The sequence below is a fragment of the Vombatus ursinus genome, unplaced genomic scaffold, assembly GCF_900497805.2.
Source record: "Vombatus ursinus unplaced genomic scaffold, bare-nosed wombat genome assembly UNPS02014786.1, whole genome shotgun sequence".
Lineage (NCBI taxonomy): Eukaryota > Metazoa > Chordata > Mammalia > Diprotodontia > Vombatidae > Vombatus > Vombatus ursinus.
The window spans coordinates 1,486,069-1,508,135 of record NW_020954564.1 but is presented as its reverse complement, the minus strand read 5'-3'; the positions used below and the strand labels follow the sequence as shown (position 1 = coordinate 1,508,135).

The 22,067-nt window shown below is 36.3% G+C and overlaps 1 protein-coding gene across 1 annotated transcript in view; it reads right to left on the bottom strand.

Annotated features, from left to right (window-relative positions):
• LOC114046841 (double-strand-break repair protein rad21-like protein 1) overlaps positions 1–18,656 on the bottom strand; it is a 30,921-nt gene extending 12,265 nt beyond the window's left edge. Inside the window, exons 1-10 of the mRNA XM_027867380.1 lie at positions 18,513–18,656; positions 17,482–17,611; positions 16,496–16,595; positions 14,910–15,016; positions 10,290–10,460; positions 7,219–7,323; positions 6,223–6,336; positions 4,487–4,716; positions 3,683–3,782; positions 1,320–1,459 (exon numbers count right to left, since the gene is read on the bottom strand). Coding sequence (XP_027723181.1) covers positions 1,320–1,459; positions 3,683–3,782; positions 4,487–4,716; positions 6,223–6,336; positions 7,219–7,323; positions 10,290–10,460; positions 14,910–15,016; positions 16,496–16,595; positions 17,482–17,611; positions 18,513–18,656 — 1,341 coding nt within the window. The remainder of the gene's footprint in view (positions 1–1,319; positions 1,460–3,682; positions 3,783–4,486; positions 4,717–6,222; positions 6,337–7,218; positions 7,324–10,289; positions 10,461–14,909; positions 15,017–16,495; positions 16,596–17,481; positions 17,612–18,512) is intronic.
• Positions 18,657–22,067: the final 3,411 nt, after the last annotated feature.

Below are 22,067 nucleotides of genomic sequence, written 5' to 3'. Positions count from 1 at the left end.
CTTTAAATGCATTATTATTATTATTTTTTTTTGGTGAGGCAACTGGGATTAAGTGACTTGCCCAGAGTCACACAGCTAGTAAGTATATGGTGTCTGAGGTCACATTTGAACACAGGTCCTCCTGACTCCAGGGCTGGTGCTCTATCCACTGCGCCACCTAGCTTTCCCCGTTAATTTATTTTTGAATGGAACTAAAAACTTGATCTCGTATGGTTCAATAAAATGACAACTAGAAGAATATTCTATGGCATATATATTTTTTAAAACTCTGATATTTTCTTGAACATGAAATCTTGCTCAGTCAGTCAATAAGCATTTACTAAGTGTTTAATATGTACTTAGCATTGTATTAAGCTCTGGAGATACAAGAAAAGGCAAAAATCCGTCCCTGCCTTCAAGGATCTCACCTTCTAATGAGAATCTGGATTTTTAAAAATCTGTTTACATGCCTTATTTCTTCCCTCCTAGAAAGTAAGCTCCTTAAAGATAAGGACAGTGCACTATTTATCTTTATATCTTCCCTAGTACCTAGCACAGTAACTTTCAAATAACTTAATGAAATAAATATTTGTTAAATAAATAAAGAATTTAAGATAATAAGCAAGGGGCAGCTAGGTGGCGCAGTAGATAGAGCACAGGCCCTGAAGTCAGGAGGTCCTGAGTTCAAATCCGGACTTAGACCAAACACTTGACACACTTACTAGCTGTGTGACCCTGGGCAAGTCACTTAACCCCAATTGCCTAAAATAAATAAATAAATAAATTTTTTAAAAAAAGATAATAAGTGAAATTTTGTTTCAGTCCAAAACTAGATATAGCATTCCTTGTAATTTACTCTCTGAGGTACCTATTGCTCAGCAGATAGTGATCATGTTTCACCCTGCAGAGCTGTAATAATTACTGAAGAAAACCTATAAAACAATATATGTACTAGAAGTGTATGAGAGGTGAACTACTGTATAAACATATGATATGACAGGCAGACACAAAATTCTTTGCCCAGTCTTGAGAAAATCACTCTTAATAAACTAGAATAAAGGACCATGTTTTTATAAATCTATTTAATGAACTTGTCAGGCAGTGAAGGATAATATATGAGAGTCAGTCTCTAAGTCCAGAGGGCCCGGATTCAAGCCCCATCTCTTTCATCACTGACTATGTCACCTTGATCAAGTCACTTAAGCTATCAGTGCCTCCAGAAAACTTCTCTTAGGCTAGAAATTGTACAACATTTGCTGTTTTGCTTTAGTAGTAGGACTTTCCTCACCAGGATTGCCCTATATATGTAAAAATCTGCCCCAAAATAATCATAAACTTACCACAGTGTCAGCATTTTCATTGGCGTCTTCATGCCTGCCACTCTCTGATTTAATCAATGGCAGATCTTCAGTTACATCTTTCCTCATATTTGTATGAGTTAACTCTCTCAGGTTACAAGGCTCTTCCATCATGGAAGTCCCTGAATCAACAAAGAAATAAAGAAAGGGAGTTTGATATGAATATTCAGAGATTGCCAACATCCAATGTGTAAAGGACATGACTTAGGTAAAAGGATGAACTGGAAAACAGAGACTACAGGATATTTAGACTCAATTAATCAACAAGCATTTGTTGAGTGTGTATATGGAATCTGTATGTTTATAATCTTACCTTCTTGCACTCTCCCATCTCTCTCCAATAACTTCCAAATGCCCAGCATGTTGCACAAGCCAATTATTCATGGCACTATTTCCCCCCACTAGATATCACAGCATATTTTAATATATTAATAAGTAGGCAATGGATTTCTGGTCAAGATTGTTGCCTGAATGGTAGCAAGCTGCCCAATTCCCCCACACTTACACCAGCAAACACTAAAATTGTACAAGACTAAATAATGATCAAGAACTCCAATGATAAACTACAGTATGTGACTTCTTTTGCTCCAGAAATTCACAAAGTCAGCAGCCCACGAGCAAGAGAAAATGGGGCTACTACAAAAGCTAGTGCTAGTACTAGCAAACAAACCTATACTTTACCAGTGTGACTAGAAAAGGTCCAGAGATACTTGCAGTCTTCAGGGTTCTCGGTCCAGAGGGAGCAGGAATGGCAGGATTCTTTAAGTAAGCTCCAGGGTGGTTTGGGTGCACACCGTGAGGGAGCAAAAGCGATCAGCTCAGGCATCAAGGGCTTCTAGGTGCCTAGCATTCTCTCCTGATATGCCATAGAGGGCCTTGAAGTTACAACTCTCTGAACCTTAAAGATCCTGGTTGAGTGTAACCCTGGGAGGTGGAAGTCAGCATAGAAGAACCCAGGGGACCCAGAATGAGACTAAGGCCAACAATCCTCACCCAAAAAAATACATCAGGGGGTATAGCTTGGACCTTTAACAAAGCCCCAATTTAGGAACTAAAGCTAGACAAATAAGGGAATCAGAAAAGTCATTGACCAATACCAAAATTAATGCAAATTTAGAGAATCTCCCAAAAGATAAGAATAACTAGAACAAATGCAAGCAGAGACTCAAAGGAAAAAATACCTCTGACCACATCACTCTTCTAATATAAAATGTGAAATCCTCAGTTTAGTATTTAAAGGCTTCTCTAATCAATCTCTTACCTACCTTTCCATTGGCACATTGGATAGAATGCTAGACTTGGCTGAAGTCAATAAGTTAGGAAGACCTGAGTTCAAATCCAGCCTTAGACACATATTAGTTGTGTGCCCTTGGGAAAGTCACTTAGATTCTCTGTGCCTCAGTTCCCTCATCTGTAAAACGAGGATAATAATAGTACCCACCTCCCAGGGTTGTTGTGAGGATAAAGTGAGATAGTATTTGTGAAGCATTTTTCAATCCTTAAAATGCTATACAAATGCTAGCTATTATTATCATTATTTTCAGTCCATACTCTCCTTCGTGTACTCTCTGATCCCAACCAGACTGCTAGTATTGCTTGCATCCATGCCTTTGTACAAAAGGTCTAATATGTACTCCCTTCTCACCTCCACCTCTCATACTCTCTAGCTTCTGATGACAGCTCAGTTGCCATTTCTCATATGAGACCTTTACTGATCCTCCCAGTTGTGAATGCTCTCTCCTTCTTGAAATTATTTTGTACTAGCCTATCTGTGTACTTGTTGTATTCCTGTCCCCCCAAATAAAATATGAATTCCTTGAGGATAGGAACTATTTTGTTTTTCATCTTTATAGTCCCAGAACCTTGCACAGTGCCTTGAATATAGTAGGTGCTTAATAATTTTTTCAATATCAATATTTCCTGAATTAATCTATAAATTTAATATTATACTGATCAAAATACTAACAGTATGATTATATAATTGGAGAAAATGACAAAAAAATTTATATGGAATGACAATCCAGCTAATAATGAAATTGTATTTGTCACTCGATTAGTATGTAATCTTGGAGGGCTAACTTCCTTCGTCGGGGCATCAAAACCCAAATTTTAGCCATAGCTCTTACATAAATGCTTCTTATGAACAAAATCTCTTTAATCAAAATTACACCAAACAGACAAGAAAATGGAATGTCAATGTAGCAATTTCCTTAACTTCAAAAATTTTTCTGGAGGCTGACTTTGAACACGAGTGCGTTTGGAATCAGGTTAGCCATCAACATTTATACTCCAAAAGGACACCTGTGTGTAATGTAAAAGAAGTCTCTGTGGATTAGAAGTCTTACCTAGCAGGTCACTGTTTCTTGCTTCTTCCATTTCAGATCCCGTCCATAAAGTTTTTCTTCTACGTTTAAAGCCAGTTGACTGAAAGCATTTTCTAAACAACTGTGAAAACACATTTATTTTCGTGAATTTTTGTAAGTTAAGTAAATCAACAAAACACAGATAATTATGCCATAAAATAAACCAATAACATATAAACATACACAGAAGTGACAAGGTATAATAGTAATGTAACACATAATGCATATTGAACACTTATAGCATTTGGCCATTTACAATGTACATTTCATCTAGTATTTTCCTTGATTCACATGACAACCCTATAAGAGAGGAGGAAGAAAAACAGCATGGTATAGTGGAAAGAGGGCTGGATTTGGAGTCCAAGGATCCACATTCGAATCATGGCTCTGATACTTATTATCAATGTGCCCTTGGGCAAGTCATTCACTTAATTTCTCTGGACTTCTGCTCCTCATTTGTAAAATGACTTTCAAAGTTCCCTTCTAGTTCTAAAACTATGATTATATGATCCATGTTTGACAAATAATAAAAACTGAGACTCAGAGACAATAAGCAATTAACAGGAAGTCACACAGATAGGGGAGATAGGACTTGAACCCAAGTTTTCTTACTGCAAGACAAGGTGGTTTTTTTTCCACCCAATGAACTATGCATCTAGGCTGGTCTCTTAATTATTTTAATTCTATTTATTCAAACTGTAAAATTTTAAAAGAGGATGTGAAACAGCTCTGTTAATGATATATAATATAAATGTTATATTAGTATAAAAAGACAGATATGTTTACCATTTTAAGCTCAGGATTAATCAGAAACTGGGTAGCACTTGTCAGAAGTGTATCTACTCCTCCTTTCTCCTTCCACATCATCAAACGTCTAGTAGGGGGTGCAAGTTCCAACACAGTCAGTGTGTCCATGAAGTTACTAAGCTGTTTATACATGGTGTTGCTGCTGATCTCCTTCACTGGATCAATAAGCACCTTCTTCTTACGTTTGCTTTTCCTTCCCCGTGCAATATCTAAGAAATATCCACAAATTTGACTAGTTAAGCTCCTTATTATAATGGTCTCTGAGGGATTTCATAGCAACAGAATATATTATGCTGGATTTTTCCTTTCCTGGGTCTCAAGAGTACAATAATGCGTCCTGCAGAATTTCATGGAGGAGGAAATGCCACCCGTGTCCTCCTCTTGACTTCCTGTCCAGTTCAGGTGGAGATTCACTTAGTGCCAGTAGTCCTTAAATAATTTACTTTGACAAGTATCTTTCAAAAGTTCTTCAGAGCATCAGTGGGAGCACACACCAGAGACAGACAGATAGACAGACAGACACACACACACACACACACACACACACAGAGTTGCTTCTGGTCCCAACCATGGGACATATGGTGGCTACTCTCATAAATTATAGTTGTGAGTAACAGAAGGATGCCAGGGGGGAGAGGGACAATATTGCTTACTTTTGTAACAAACTCCTGGAAGTGGAAGAAATTTCCAGAGCCTACATATTATCTAGTTCATTTTGTCACTTCTGTACCAGCAGTTCTCAAATTAATTTGGCTACAGATCATTTTGGCATTTGATGGAACTCATAAATGCTAATCCAGGGAATTGGGGAGGCATAGAAAGGCCACTGGGATAATAGGGGTCAGAGAAATTTTGGAACAAAATAGACTTTTTCATTCAGAAAAATTGTCACATGTATTAAGTATTTTTTATATATATACTATAATTCTATCACAGAACTCACATTAATAATTTTTCATAGAACACCAGTACTTTATGGAAGAGTTTAGGAAACAATGGTTCAGGCAGAAATGTCTAAACCAGGGATGGGGAACTGGTGGTCTCTAGGCCACAGGTGGTCCTCTAGGTCCTCAAGTGGGGCCCCAGTTAAAGGCCTCAAGCCCACAGGTTCCCCACCCAAACTATCTCCCAAATAGAATACCAATCTAACTTTTAAAGCTCTTTAGAGAAAGGAATTCCACAACTTTTCTTTACAATTCATTCTAGCATCTGATAGGCCTCACTAGAGGCCTTTGTTTTATTTGTTATCTCTCACCAACAATCTAAGCCTATTTTCTCTTATTCTGTTATACCTGGAGATGAGTCACCACCCCTCCACCAAATTCCTACATAGATTTGAAGATTATCATTGTCATTTTGTTTCTTCCACTCCAAGCTTTTGCTTTAGGGTGAGGGAGTCTAAAGTCTTTCACCTTAGTCTTGAGCATTTCCTTATAGATCTTTTCCAAAGATTTCATCAAAGAGCCACCTTTAAATTTTATACACCACCAAACTGGCTATAGAGTTTAATAAGTGCTGAATATAATGGATGCATTGTTCATGGTTCTTTCATTACACCCCTACTGTATTATAAATCCTGTTATTGTACTGACCCCGTGCCATACTTCACGTGGTGTTCAAACACATTATCATAGTCCACAGTATTCCAGATATGATTATGTTCTAAGTTTTAATCCCTTTATATTCAAGAAACAAAAACCAAAAACAACTCTGACCTCTAGGATCAATTGGATCAAGGGTAAGTTCCTCTTCTTCATTTGTCATTAACACAGTTCCATTCATTTGCTGACTGTCAGGTGGATATATAGACTCAGAATTGCTTGTTTCTTCTATTGAACACATAATGATAGTACCATGAAAACAAATCTATCACAAATAGTGTTGCAAATTATAGGATAATACAGGAACTAAATTGAATAGTAACCTTATATGTAAGTTAAAAACAGTAGACACATACTATAAATTATTCACTAATAATTATGGATCCATAAGGAACTATAATTATATATTCATGTATAACTTCCCTCCTGTCCAAATTTCTATCCCAGGGTCAAAAGCAAATTTAATATCAAAAAGTGAGAAGAGTCAGAATTGGAGTTAATCATACCTGTACTACTTATAGGCTCATTAAAGAAGTGAAAAATTGTTATGTGAGTTAAGTCTATACTCATTTCAAAGGGGAAAATACTAATAATTAAGTAACTATGCAGTTACATTCTAAAACACTATTATAAACTGTATGCATATATGCATACTTACATATAATATGTATTTTATCACTTAGTCCAAAAATACTTTTCAGCCCTGGAAACTCATAAAGATCATCTGTTAATGTGTAGAGGAGCTGCAATCTAAAATTCTATCCATGCTGATAAATCATAGATCCCTGAAGTATCCAAGTAGGTCAACACAAGTAATTTCAAAAGCATAGCACTTTAGCAAATCATCTAAATGTGCTTTCATAACTAATCTTGTGTAGTCACTCCTTTTCCCAGGCAGCAAGACTTCAGTGTTGTACCATCTCAGAACTCAAACCACCACCCTAATTTCCTAGAACCCTAGTACTTGAAGGTATTCTGACCTCACTTAACCCGGCCCCTTGTTCCTATTATCTCTTTCTATATTATAGTACCATATAAACTTAGTGCTTCTGATACTTAATTTGAATGTTCATTTTTTCAGGAAGTACATAAAGGCAAATATGAACTGACCAATTATTGACTCAGGCGACTCAAGAGGCTGAGGAGGCAAAGAAATTTCTTTGTCCAAATTGAAGTCTTCCAACAGGATATTGTGGTCATCTTGTAACAGATTATCTTAAAAATATAATATGTAATTTTATTATGGAAAGTTTAAAAAGTATACTCGTGAAAATAAAAGTTGAATAAAGTATGTTGGACATAATTTCGACATTTCGCCGATTTAGTTTTATGTCACTTGTATCACTGGTTTTATATCATTTATAAAACTAAACCTGTATGACGTATAATCAAATTTAATCAGATTTAGGCCAATTGTGATGCTAATAAATTTTATTTTACCATAGTTAATATTGTAGTTCAGCAAACTATTCCTAATATTATTTGACATTTCATCAACTTAAATTCTATATTTACTGGCAATTGTGCATATCTATATTACTATCCAAAACAAGATTAAACTATATCCAATAGAATTTTAGTATTAAATGTGTTTTATCAAATTCTAATTTTTGGAAAACTAGTAACCTTTGTCTGGTATATACACATTCTGTGATCTCATACAGCATCTCTCTAATTACAAAAACCTCAAATTTATGTTGATTTATAATTTTTGAAATTTTTTTCATTACAAAAGCTTTGCAGGGTAGACAATACAAGTCATGTTTTCCATTTTATAGATGATAAAACTGAGACTTAGAGGGGCTAATAACAGGTTCATCACACATAGAGCTGGAAAGAATTTCAGAAATCAGCTAGTCCAACCCCTTCATTTTATAAAAAAGGAAATGGGACTAGAAAGATGAAAAGACTCTTAAATATTTCTAAAGCAAAGGTCTGAACATGTCATTCCCCTTCTCAATGAACTCAATAAACTCTAATGAATCCCTAAGATCTCTGGGTTCAAATACAAACCATTGTCTTTGGTGTTTAGAACTCTTCATGACCTGGCTCCATTCTATCTTTCCATATTTATTACACAATACTCCCCTTTGAGCCCTTTGAGTCAGCCAAACTAGCCTTGTTGCAATTTTTCATACACGACACTCCATCTCCCATCTCTAGGCCTTTAAACAGACTGTCATCCAATGCCCAGAATATACTTCTTCCTCACCTCTGCCTTTTAGAACTCCTTTGTTGTTGTTGTTCACTCATGTCTAACTCTTCATGACCCCATTTGGAGTTTTCTTGTCAAAGATATTGGAGTATTTTGCCATTTCCTTCTCCAGCTCATTTTACAGATAAGGAAACTAAGGCAAATAGGGTTAAGTGACTTGCCCAGCATCACACAGCTCGCAAGTGTCTGAGGCTGGATTTGAGCTCATGAAGATGAGTCTTCCTGTCTCCAGGCCCAACATTCTATCCATTGTGCTACCTAGCTGCTCAGTTAGTCTCTACTTGTTTTTAGGACAAAATCTATTTTCCGAAAGTTTCCATCTCAAGAAATGTTTACTGAACAACTAAATAAACTTCAGCTCTGCTATAATAAACACTGTTCACAAGGTTCATGTCACAGAATTATTAGAGGTGGAAAGAGTTAAGAAAGATTCTTTAGGTATGCTGAGTGACAGAGGTAGTATGGTATAGTGATGGTAGCACAGTCATCTGCATTATCTCAGTACCTTCCTGATTGATCTCTCAGCTTCCAGTGTGTCTCAAATTCAATCGATCCTCCATAAGCCTACAAAATAATATTCCTGAAGTATAGGTCTATGCCATGTCTCTGTTTAAGAATCTTCAGTGGCTCCTGACAGCCTCTGAGATAAAATGCAAAATCCTCAGTTTTGCACAAATTGGTTCCAGCTAATCCTTCCAGACTTATGTTTCATTACTCAATCAATCAATCTATGTAGCAGATATATGTGGCAATCTATGTCACCTACTACGTGGCAGGCACTGTTCTAGGTGCTGGGGATACAAGTACAAAGAATGAAGCAATTCCTACTCACAAGGCACTTACATTCTGATGGGGAAACAAGAAGTATACATGTGTGGATGTATGTCTACATATATGTTTATATACATATATATAGAATAAATATAAAATTAAAAAATTCAAATATATACCAATTAGTTAATTAAATATAAGGTAGTCTGAGAGGGAGAATATTAGCCATTTGAGGGAATTAGGAAAGGCTCCAAGTAGATGGTATCTGAGCTGTACCTTAAAGGAGGAGGAGGCTTGGATATGTAGATGTGGGAGTCACTTGCATAGAGAAAATAACTTTATCCACTGGAGCCAATGAGATCACCAAGTCAGAGAAGAGGGTGCATGGAAGAGCCTTAGGGGTTACTCACAGTTAGAGAATAAAGCACATAATATGATTAGACAAACGAAACTGAGGAATAGCCAGACAGGTAGAAGAACTAAGAGAGAGCAAAAAAACAAAAAACAAAAAAAACACCTAGACAGAGAGTGTCCAGATGAAGAGGGTGTTCAGTAATGTCAAATATTATGGAAAGAAAGGTGAATACTGAGAAAAGGCCCTTGTATCTGGCAATTAAAAGATTTTTAGGAGACAGTCGTTATGGTCGAGTGATGGAGTCAGAAACTAGATTGAAAATAACTAAGAAGAGAAAAGGGAAGTGGAAATGGAACAAACAGAAAACTTTTTTTTTAGGAGTCTGGCTACTAAAGGGAGATAAATGACGATAGACTGAGAGGGTCATAGGATGGAGTGAGAAATTTTTAGAAACGGAAAGAGAATCCTTCAATTCTTCCCAATTTACTGTCTCCTTTCCTGCAACCTACAAACACAACAGATAAGATAACAAATACTTACAACCCAGCAAACCTGCTACCAGGGTGAGTTTGTAAGTCACAAGAAGGAGCCAGTAAATGGGAGAAAGGGGATGATTGTGGGAGAGTTCTGTCAGGGGGACGAAAAGGGATAAGATCAAGGAGACAACTAGAGGGCTTCGGCGAGGAGCAGTATTACGTCTTCATCAGAAACCAATGTAACGGAAGACAGAATGGGAAGTTTCAGGAGCATCTTTGAAAATTCAACATAATCTATAACTTTATTAGCCAAAATACCTTTAAAAAGGAAACACTTTATTGTCAGTTTAGCTTTAAAGCATACCAATCATATCCCATGCAGCTCCTTCATCCCCGAATCCATCTCCGCTGTAATACAATGCAGATTTTTCTTCAAGGAGACTTGCAAAACTGTGTCCAGCCAAAATCGTACTGTTATGTGGCAATGTATTGTCATCAAAGAAGCTTTGTCTCCTAAGTAGTTCAGATTCCTCACCTAAAGTAAAGATTAATGAGGACAAGAAAACCTGAGATAGGCCTATAACTTCAAAAATGTACAAATAATGGCAAGTATATTAGGCCCATAATGAAAATAGAAGAATTTGATTCAACTTCAATTGACATTAACCAGGAAACTAAAACACGGAGTGCCACTCAAGGTATTGAGTCTTTTATGCTACCTAAGACAAAATGCTTATCTGCTGTAAAGAAAAAGAAGAGTTAAATAAAGTAACTTATTACCCAAAGAAATGTTCATTGCTTAGGATCTGAGAAAAAAATGACAATATTACATATGTAAAGAAAGACTAAGCAGATTTTCCAATCTCACTAAATGAATATTATAACTTTGCCCATGGGCACTTATGAGACATCAATAACTAAGTACTAACTCAGCAAAGAAAACAAAACAGCTAAACTGTGAGGCAGGATAGGCAGTAGTAGAGTCAATAGCCCTAAGTAGGACACTAGTGTTTCTTCTACTTGGAGACTTTCTGCAGCCACCTCATAAAAGCAGGAGAAAAGAAGGTTCATACTGCCGGTGTTTGAAACTACCTGTAATCATACTTCCCATATAATACATCAAAGTATTTACAGAAGGAAAAGGGAAAGTGGTATCTTATAGCAAAGCAATGTAATTGCAAGGGTCAGATGTTGCTGGATACTTTTCCCTTTGTGTGAGTATATTATCTCTGGACTATTCCAGGAGTATTGTCCTGGAGGAGAATGCCAGGTAACAAATTGTGTCTTTGATTACATTGCTAAGCTTCCTGAGGTCCTAGACCCAGAAAACACCAAAGGGACTTGACTATGACGAATTTGCGTCAGAAAATCAGTAAAGGTTGTGTCTTTGATAGTACTTTCTAAGCGTTTCCCTCTTCCTTATTTTCTACCAGATTTCAGGCAACTGTGATTGTCTGACACCAAGAGGAAAATCTACCATGGTTTAACAATAGTATTTATAGGATTCTATGAAACAAATGGATATTTTTGGTAATGAGAAATCGTGTATATTAATTTGCATGGTAAGTGATCATAAATTCATAGATTTAGAGCTGGAAAGGCCCTTCAAGGTCATTTTGTCCAAACTCTACTATTTATAGACTAGGAAACTGAGGCTACAAGAATGATTTGCCTAAGTAACAAACTTGAGTCCAGAGTCACCCCACATTCTACTCTAAGGTTCTGTATCTCCACACCCTCCTTGGCCCAAGGAAGGAGCTATGCCCAGTTGGAGGTGGAGGGCCAGGTCCCAGCAGGTGTCAGTAGTAATTTTTGATTAGCTGAGAGTTTAGCATGACTTTTAAAAATTAACCAGTTGGTTAAACTGAGAGACAAGAAGTTGGGAAGAGTCAAAGCCAAGGTCTTTGGAAAAGAAATTTTATAGTCCTAGGTTGTGTGGTTTATCTTTCATTGTTGAAGAGGACCATTACAAGTGACTTGCAATTGACTTTGATTTGAGTGAGGGAGGGCTGTGCTTCACTTTCTCCTCCAGAACCATCTGGGTCCAGTGGCCAGATATTGATCAGGGCAACTGGAGATGGCCCAGGATACAGTGGGACACCTTGGTCCTTTTAAGTTAAGATCTTTTAAGGGCAGCTAGGTGGCGCAGTGGATACAGCACCAACCCTGAAGTCAGGAAGACCTGAGCTCAAATCCAGCCTCAGAGCAAACGCTTCACATTTTCTAGCTGTGTGACCCTGAGCAAGTCACTGAACCCCAATTGCCTAAAAATTAAAAAAAAAAAGTTAAAAAAAAAAGTGAAGATCTTTTCAGGTTCTCACTTTGAGTGAGGCAACACCCATTCAATTTAAGCAGTGAGTCAAGGGATGGTTCCTTCAATAAAAAAAAAAAAATCAAACTGGGAGGGGAAGACCCTCAGGGTTGCTGACCAAAAGAGAAACAGTTACTATTTATATTCACTCTGAGCCAGAACGGTTCCAGGAGGGATTGTTGTCCAATCCATGTAAGGAACTAGGAAAGGAGGCGTATAACTGGCAGGGGAGATTGGATGGAACAAAGCAGATTTACTAAGCACCAGATTTGTCCTGTGGATGAATCCTTCCTTTTCTTTTTTTTTTTTTTAACACTTTGAGAATTCTTGTCCTCTGCTATATAAGTAAGTTGTAACTTTATTCTCCTCTCATAAATAAAAATCTTTCCTATATTCATTCACTAAGTTCTGGTTGTAGGTGGAAAAAAGGGTAGGAAGCCAAAGAAGAAGAGGGGTGGATTCTAGAATCAGGACATCAAAAAGGAGTGACAGTGAAGGCTGTGAGAGTTAAGATACTAAGGGTCTAGGAGAATGCTGAGCTTCAGACTGGGCTTAAGCCCAAAAAGGAAAACAACTTTGGGCCAAGCTCTACCTTTAGGGAATAATCTAGATGTAACTTATAATCCAGGCACTATAAAGATAGCATTATCCCAAGGTATAGCCACATATGTACCTACTGTGTATCACTAGGGTTATGGGAAAGTAGGGATAAACCATACAAAAGACATAAAAGACAGGATTTCTACCTTCAATTTTATAATCTATTTGAGGGAAATAGCTCACCTTGCTTTAGTACTTTAGAGTTTACAAAGTATTTTCCTCATAACCACCCTATGAGGTAGGCATCATAAGTAGCATTATCACCATTTAACAGATGAGGAACCTGAAACTCAAGGGGGTTAATTAAGTTGACCTTGTTTACCAGCACTGTTAAATGATAGAGCTGTGCTTCAAACTCACAATATACATCATCCTTACCTTGTACTATTCTTCTTTGTGTACATGTCTTATTCTAACCACCTTAGTCCCCAGTAACACCTTGTTGCAGAAGGGCAAGGATTGTTCATGTTATGCCTGGCAGAGTCCCTTTCATATAACAGGTACAGAATATCATAATAACAACAACAACAAAAGCAATAACACCTACCTCATAAGATGGGTGTGAGGATCAAATATGATAGCATGCATAAAGTGCTTTGCAAATCTTAAAGCATTATATAAATGCTAGTTAGTCTTTTTTATAATTAATTTATTTTTAACTTTTAATATTCACTTCCATAAGATTTTGAGTTTTAAAATTTTTCCCCCTCCCACTCCTCTCCCCCAACCCTGAAGACTGCGGCGTGTATTCTGATATAGGTTCTACTTAAACATTCATATTAATGCTAGCTATTCTTAATAGATGTTTCTTGAATGGAATATATACATGAAGAATATGAGTACTTACAAATCAACAGTTTAAATGTGTGATTTACTATACAGCAAAATGAGTTACATAAACACTGAGAAAGTGCAAAACTTTGTGGTCATTAGAATGGTGTGATTGGAAGGCAGGTTGGGAAAGGGGGTAATCAGAAGCAAATACTTCTGAGGAGGGACAGGGTCAAAAGAAAGAATAGAATAAATGGGGGGGGCAGTATAGGATTAAGGGAAATAGAGTTAGTTTTACATAGCATGTTTACTATGGAAGTGTTTTGCATAACTGTACACATATAACCTATATTGAGTTGCTCGCCTTTTCAATGAGGGTGGGTAGGGAGGGAGGAAGAGAGAAAATTTGGAACCTAAAGTTTTAAAAACACATGTTTAAAAAAAATGTTTTCACATGCAACTGGGAAATAAGAAATACAGGAAATGGGGTACAGAAATCTATCCTGCCCTACAGGAAAACAGAAGGGGAAGGGGATAAGAGAAGGGGGGGAGAGATAGAAGGGAAGGCAGACTACGGGAAGAGGTATTTAGAATGCATGCCATCTTGGGGTGGGGGGAGGGCAAGATGGAGTGAAAATTTGGAACTCAAAATCTGGTGGAAGTAAACATTGAAAACTAAAAATAAATAAATTTATTAACAAAAAAAATTAAAAATTTAAAAAAAAAAGAATGGTGTGAGATGAAAAGAAAGCCTTCTTGGAGGGAGTTGGCTTGAATGTGTTTTTGAAGGAAGATGTGGATTGCTAGAGAAGTGAGGAAGGCAAAGGCAAGAAGGCAGGAAATATATGTGGGGTAGCAAGTGAATTTGCTTGGCAGTAACACAAAGTAGATGTTGGGACATAAAAGAGAAATGGGATTGGTGGAAGGCCTTTAGGCCAGCAAAGGGCTTTAGGTTTGATAGGAAACAGGAAGCTTCTGCCGATTCTTAAATAGGGAGATGGGAGAGGATGAAAACAGATTTTGAAAACAACAGTTCAAAGAATCATGTGTAGAATGGGATAAGAAACTAGAAGATTAGCATGAAGCTCTTACAGCTCTCCTGGCTGAGGAAATAAGGCTTTAGCCAAAGTCAGTCAGCATCTGTGTAAGGAGAAAGACATGGTTGACCTAAGACACAATTTAGATACAAGTAGATTCAAGTAGATTCGAGTAGATAAATTATTCCTTTTGGTGTTTATTCAGCACACAAATATAAGTAAACTTGTTTATGATTTATAATTCTAACTTCTAAAATACTCTCACCAAAACTTCCGGCTTGAAAAAGCAGATCATTACTGAAATCTTCTCTAAGTGTAATGTCTTCAGCTTTGCTCTGGTGCAGAGTAAAGTGCTCAAAAACATCAACAGCACTATAGAGAAGTTTAAAATCCAAGTTATTACATGAACAGAAGCACCATGATTTTATAACCAGGTTGGAAAGCCTATACCCCACCCCCTATATGGTTTCATTCTAAAAACAAGAAATATAAGAATATTATTTTCTCAGCTGTGTATTTTATAAATTATTAGTTAACTATATAGGAACATACTGTAGAAATAGCCACAGATGTTTTTTCAGCTGATATGCACTGATACATATACTGATAAAATATTGTCCTGTCTTGGCAAATAATCGATGAATGACAGCTAACTTGTCAAAAGTGCACATTTGCCCATGCATTTTGTGTTTACAATCTAGAGGCTAAGACCAAGCTTGAGGAGAAATGAAAGTCTCACAAGTTTAGAAAAAAAATTCCCCTTTGCTTGACCTCATTGCAAAGTATCTTTCTTGTACCCACCCCTGTCATTACTTCCCTTCAGTATTGTACAAGCACGAATATTGTGTTTGCGTTCAGTGATGTGACATGTTTATATTATTGGTTTGGTTTCACATTTTCACCCAGTGTTGCATATCTAATCGTTATGAGCCATAAATCTACACATTCTTCTCCTTTTCCCTGTCTCCTAAGGTAATTTATAAGAAATTATTTCAAGATCTTCAAAACTGTCCAATTTTTTAAAAAAAATTTTACTCTCCTCCCTTCCTCTGTATTTCATTAGAGAACCAGAAAACGTGTTTTCAGCTGGGGAAAAAATTGACTATATAGTGCATTTTTGTCACTGTACTTGGAGTCATTACAATAAATTCAAACTTTTGGCAGATGTGTTTGATGAGTTACTTGGTAATCATCTTTAAAACTTAATCCATTTCTCTGAAGGAAGTTTATACATGAACATGTAAGAAAAAAATTTAAAACCCTGTTTCACCAAGATATATGGAAAAATACTTTATTATTTCAAAACATCCATGATCCATCAGTATGAGTGTTCCCTCTATCAATGGAGACAACAATTTCTCTATGCCTTAATAGAATGTCTTTATGAGCTACTGAACCCAAAAAAATTCATCTCCTGGTGAACAACCCTCTGGTGATGGGCCACTACACACTTAGCTAAGGTGGTACCTAGACAAAAGACCTTCCCCCATACCTCCTCCTTGTCCTCATCCTCATCCTCCTAGGCATGTACTTGAATTGTTTCTTTTTTTTCTTTTTTTTTTTAAAGGCAATTGGGGTTAAGTGACTTGCCCAGGGTCATACAGGTAGTAAGTGTCAAGTGTTTGGTCTGAGGCCAGATTTGAACTCAGGTCTTCCTGACTTCAGGGCCAGTGCTCTAACCACTGTGCAACCTAGCTGCCCCCCCCCCCCTTTTTAAAAGTGTTTCTTATTGTGCCTTGGGTTTGTACTGAATTGGCACAGACTTTAACAACCCAAGTCATGTCTATGCAATGATAAAATACTGGAATAGGATGTTATTAGAGATGTGGAAATATAAGAAAAACAATTTACTTCACATTGGGTAACTGGGTATCGAAATCATGAAATTCTTCTGGCAATGTGATAGAATTGTAAGCAGCTTCAAAATTCTCTTCTGGAAGATCAACTAGTCCTAAAGGAAATAAAGATAACAATTCACATTTACATAGTGTTTTAAGATATATATATATATATATATATATATATAGGTAAACACATAAAATCTCATTTGTTCTTATATTTCAAGTATTATCCTTATTTTACAGAAGAAGAAATCGATGCTTGTTGAAGTTAAGTAGTTTGCCCAAGGTCATACAACTAGTCAATTGGTAGCCCTGGGACTGGAATCTAGGTCTTCTCAAACTAAGTCCAGGGCTCTTTTCATGCTTAAAACATTCAGGCTGGTCAAGTAAGCAGTGATACTGTGGGAATTAAAATACTCTCAATCATATATCATATGTAATGAAACCATAAATCCACTGGTAATTTTTGCTAACATTATGAAGAATGAGAAGAAAACCTGACAAATGCACAATGTAGCTAAATTATATTTTAAGGTATTATAACTGTCACAGCTGTAGCTCTACCATATTTTGGAGCTCCTTCATAAATGGTTGAAGCTCTTTAAAGTTGTAAAGATTTTGAAAACTGCTTCAAAGAACTAATAATATTTATTTTTAATCAATCTTATTGTATTTTAGGGTTTTTTTCAAAAGAATAGTTATTATACACTTTTGGTGGTTTTAATACTATTTGATATATTAAAAACAAAAAAAATGTGAAATGATACAACTTTTGAGGGGAATTTTTACTTTTCTCTGCAAACATGGAAGGAAAAAATAATTAAAAATGATACCATGTGTCCGTAGCCTTTGAAATTTAAATTCAGTCAAAAGGAATTTTAAATTCACTACACTTACTTTGAAATCAATACTGTGCATCAAACTGGAACATTCCAAATAAAATTGAAATGCAAGAAGGTACCAAAAAAAAGAAAACAAACTGATAGTTGCATGTACCTGGGCGAAAGGTCATCTTCATTTTAATGAAAGCTTCATTGCAGTCTGCTAAAAGGTATTTTGCCTTCTTGTGATAGATTCGAACCACTCCTAAAAGCAAATGTCCTGAAGTTCGTAGTGCAATTTTTACCTTTTAAAGAAATTCAAAAAGTTAAGATGTTTAGTGTATCAGTTTATAAGGAACTTAGGATATAGAACCAAATTCTTTAGAAATCAGAAAGTCAATAAGAATTTTATCTGTTTAAAGATCACAGATATTTCCTTATCTTTCCAAATGGATTCCCTAAGTTTTACTCTGCCTCCTTTTCAACTATTCAAAATTTTCTCATATTCATTGAAAGCAATGAACTACTTAAGTGAAATGCAAAATAAAGAAGTAAAACTATAACATGAATATGGCACTATTGTTATAAGAATTATAGATTTATTAAATATTATTTCATCCATTCAATAAGCATTTAGTGAGTGCCTACTGCATGCACTCATTGTGCTAGGGAAAGTGGATTATTTATAACAGAAACATTAAAACAGGTTTAATATTGTCCCTTCTTCTCAGGGACCAATCTTGTACACATTGTCACCTAAATAGAAAACATAGCGGTGTTTTGTAGTAGATGAAAGCCTGTATTTAAAGTTATAGGCCTGGGTTGGAATCCCAACCACTATTTATTATTACTACCTGTGTGTCCTTGGGCAAGTCAGCCTCCTCATCTGCAAAATGAGGGGGCTGGACTAGATGACCTCATAATAATCTTTCTAGTTGCAAATCTATGAACCTATGAAATGGTTAAATTATGCCAGACACAAAACCTAGCACAATACTTTGAATGTGGTAAATGATTAATAGACAGTTGTCGAATAAAGAAACATTGGTGTATGACTATGTACCAAAACAAATAATGCACAGAAGTAGTACTATAGGAGTTTAGAAAGGAGGTATGACGTCCATGGCCCATCCAATTGTTTTTTAAATCCCTTTCCTCCCCACAAATGTTGCCACAAATAGGATTACATTTTAACCAATTACATACCTTTGGTGATAGAATTTTTTCAATAGTTGCCTCTAAATTACATTCAAATATGTGAGCTTTTGTGAGCTTCTTCTCCCAATGAGCTGCAAGCCATATTTTGGCCAATGGCCCTCGTTTGCTCATAAGCAAATGTGTATAGAACATGTTGCCTGTATTTTGTAGTTGGATTTAATGAGCTAGAAAGAACAATAAAAGAAGATATTTAAAACTGGATCAAAACCTTTTAGTACAACTGGATTTGGAATCAAGGGATTTGGGTTTACATTTCAGCTCTTCCACTTACTATCAATATGATCTTGGGCAATTCAATTCTTCTTTTTGGGTCTCAGTTTCCCTAATCTTTAAAATTTAGGGCTTTGCCTAAATGACTTCTAACATCCCTTTCTGCTCAAAATCTAATCATCCTATACTAAAGAAAGTTTCTTTCTTTTGGAAATATAAAGTTATCATTTTTAGACAGTATTGTTCAATTCAACAAATATTTACTAAGGACCTGCTATGTAGGCACTATGCTGGGTAGTGGAGATACAAAGATGAAAAATAGCACAGTCCCTACTTTCAAAGATCTTATAGTCTAATAGGGTGTATATGACATGTACACAAAGAAGTATATACGTGGCATGTCTGGACATATCAATGATATTGTACATAAGTATATATGATTGTATACAAATAAGTGTGTGGCATGCATGTATATGACACATGACAAGTCTGTGCACACATTAACATGTAAAACCATGAAGGTTGTATGTATACATATTACAGGCATGTACATACACATATATGACATGTACACAAATAAGTATGAAACAAGATAGAATGTGATGGGGTAAAGGAGAAATCCAAACAAAGTACTATAAGAAAATCTGAAGTTTTTTCAGTAAATGCTTATCAACATTTATAAAACCACCTAATTGAATATATTGCTTAAATTAAATTCTTATCTAGAATATCTGGGTCTTAAGTAGAATACAGAATTATATTGACATTATAAGCAGAACCAGAATTTTCATTTTAGAATTGTAAACACAATGTTGACATATATCTTTTTAGAAAAAGGATCAAGTTTGAAAAAAGGAGAAAGACAAGAAAAGGGCTGGAAAAGAGAACAAACAACATAATACAAGAAAAAAAGTTCAAGAAAGGAACATGAGATAGAAGACATAACAAGTGTCCACACTAAATCAGAAACTTCTGATACTGGCAAACAGGATGTCTGTCTGCTTAGGTGAACCAATGATCTTTTATAACATGACAAAATGAATTGAATTGTTGCTCTGACTTGTTAAACAGAAAATTTGTTTTTCAAGTGAAGAAAAAAGGAAAGAGTCAGAGAGTGGAAAAGAGGAGAGGAAGAAAGCTAGAAATGAAAGGGAAGAAATCAGGATAAAACGAGGAAGGAAAATGAGAAGTAAATTAAAATGGCTTAACACAAAGGGTATCGTTCACTTAAAGCAAAGACATAATGCATTTGTATGCACTCCAACATATTATGTCTGTTATTCTGGGAAATATTGCTGAAGCAAAATTGAAGAGAGGTTATAGTGTATAGTTTGGTTAGTTTTTAGAGTAGTTAAATTACTGACTAAGATATATGTATTAAGATAACAACATGTATAATCTTAACTGTATCCCACAATGGCATTTTTTCTTTCTATACTAAAGGAGATAAGAGGCAAAGTATATCAATGATATCACAGATGCAGGTGTAGCTTTAAACATAGTACATTACGACCTATCCATGTCTTCTCAATTTGTGAGGCTTGGCCAATGTGCTTCCATAAAACGTTCACAAAGTATTCATCTAACATGTTGATGACCTTTCTCTAGTTTCTTGACATTGTACATTTACCAATGGAGCACACAGGCTGTCTGTTGGTTACCCCTCACTCTTCCAAATGAGCAGTCCACCTTCTCTTCTGGTCTACAGCTCTCTGACTGAGAGCCTCTACACCATTTTTCTTGTGCAATTCTTGGTTAGCAACCAATTGTAACAGACATGCCTACCATATACGCCTCTCCATTGTGTTCCGAGTGACCTTCAACTTTAATTCTTCAGAGAATGTTGTATTTCATGACTATCAACCCTATAGCATTGTTAGAAGAACATTTTTAAATATAGGTTTTGTTTTGGAAAAAAATCTGATTTTATTGTTAAAGAAAGGTAGCTGAGAATATTAAAAAACTCTGGGCTCATATGCCTAATTTACCATCCCTACAAAAATTTCATGAAAAAAATTATTAGGACAGGCACTATGTATGGCACAGTAGAGAGGGAGGACACTTCAGGGTCAGGAAGAACTGAGTTCAAGTCTCACCTCTTCCATTCCCCTCCCTATCCAACCCACTCCCCTGCATATAGTCTGTGGGATACTGGGCAAGTTGTGTGATATTAGGCAAGTCTCTTAATGCCCCCAGACAATTCTCAATGACCTTAAATTGCAGAAGTTACCAATCTGCATTGGCAGAGGGAGTTCATTAGCAGAAGGAATTTCCTTAATGGCAGTTTCCTACACCAATGAATTCATAGGTCTGAAATGAAAAATTTGCATACAAATTGCACCGGGGACATCCTTGATGAAAATATAAGATGGTAACAGTTAGGTTCTGACCTTCATTAAGACTTCCATTCCCTCCACCCCTCAGAATTTTCTCTGGACATTACCTATAACATTAATCTCCTCTAACCTCACCCCACTAGTTAGCTATTTCAACCATCCTCTCTTCTTGAATCCTTTGGCCCCTAGTCCTATTACCATTCTTCTAAAACCTCTTCCCTAGATTGTGCCTATCATGCTTCTTTTCTGCTCCTACTAACAAGCTGATTGTGCATTACACGTTCATGTTATTCAACCTCTACTGAGCTCTCACAATAGCAAGGCAGTCCTTTGAATTTCTTATTGATTCCCAATCTCACTCTCCATAAAAGTTATTCCAAATCTTCTCTTACCTCCTTGAGCCTCCCACATCTCCCCTCCCCCCACTTCAACTGAAAACCTTGCCTCTTATTTTACTGAAAAAATTGAGGCCATTAAACATTATCCCATTCTCTTCATCTCAAAACCCCTTAATATCATCTCCCACTCTCTCCTCCTTTCTCCCAGGCTGATAAAGAGGTGATCCCTCTCCTTGCCAAGACCAAACTCTCTACTTGTACACTTGATCTCTTACCCTTTTGTCTTCTTTAGCAGACTATATCTGCTATCACCCCCCTATCAACTGGTTCCTTTCTTGCTGACTTCAAACATCTCCAAATCTCTATTCTTAAAAAGACAGAAAAAAACCACCCTTATTTGACCTTGCAGTCTCCTCAAACTATCATCCTATTTTTCCCTCACTTTCACAGTCAAACTCTTTGAAAAAGTTGTCTCTACTCACTGCCTCAACTTCCTCTCTTCTCACTCATTCCTTCACCCTTTGCATTTTGACTTTGTCTCATCACTCATCTGAAATGTCTCTCTCCAAAGTCAGAAATGATGTTAGTTTACCAGATTTCACTGGTTTTTCTCAGTCCTAATCCTTCTCAGCCTATCTGCTGCATTTGACGTTGTGATT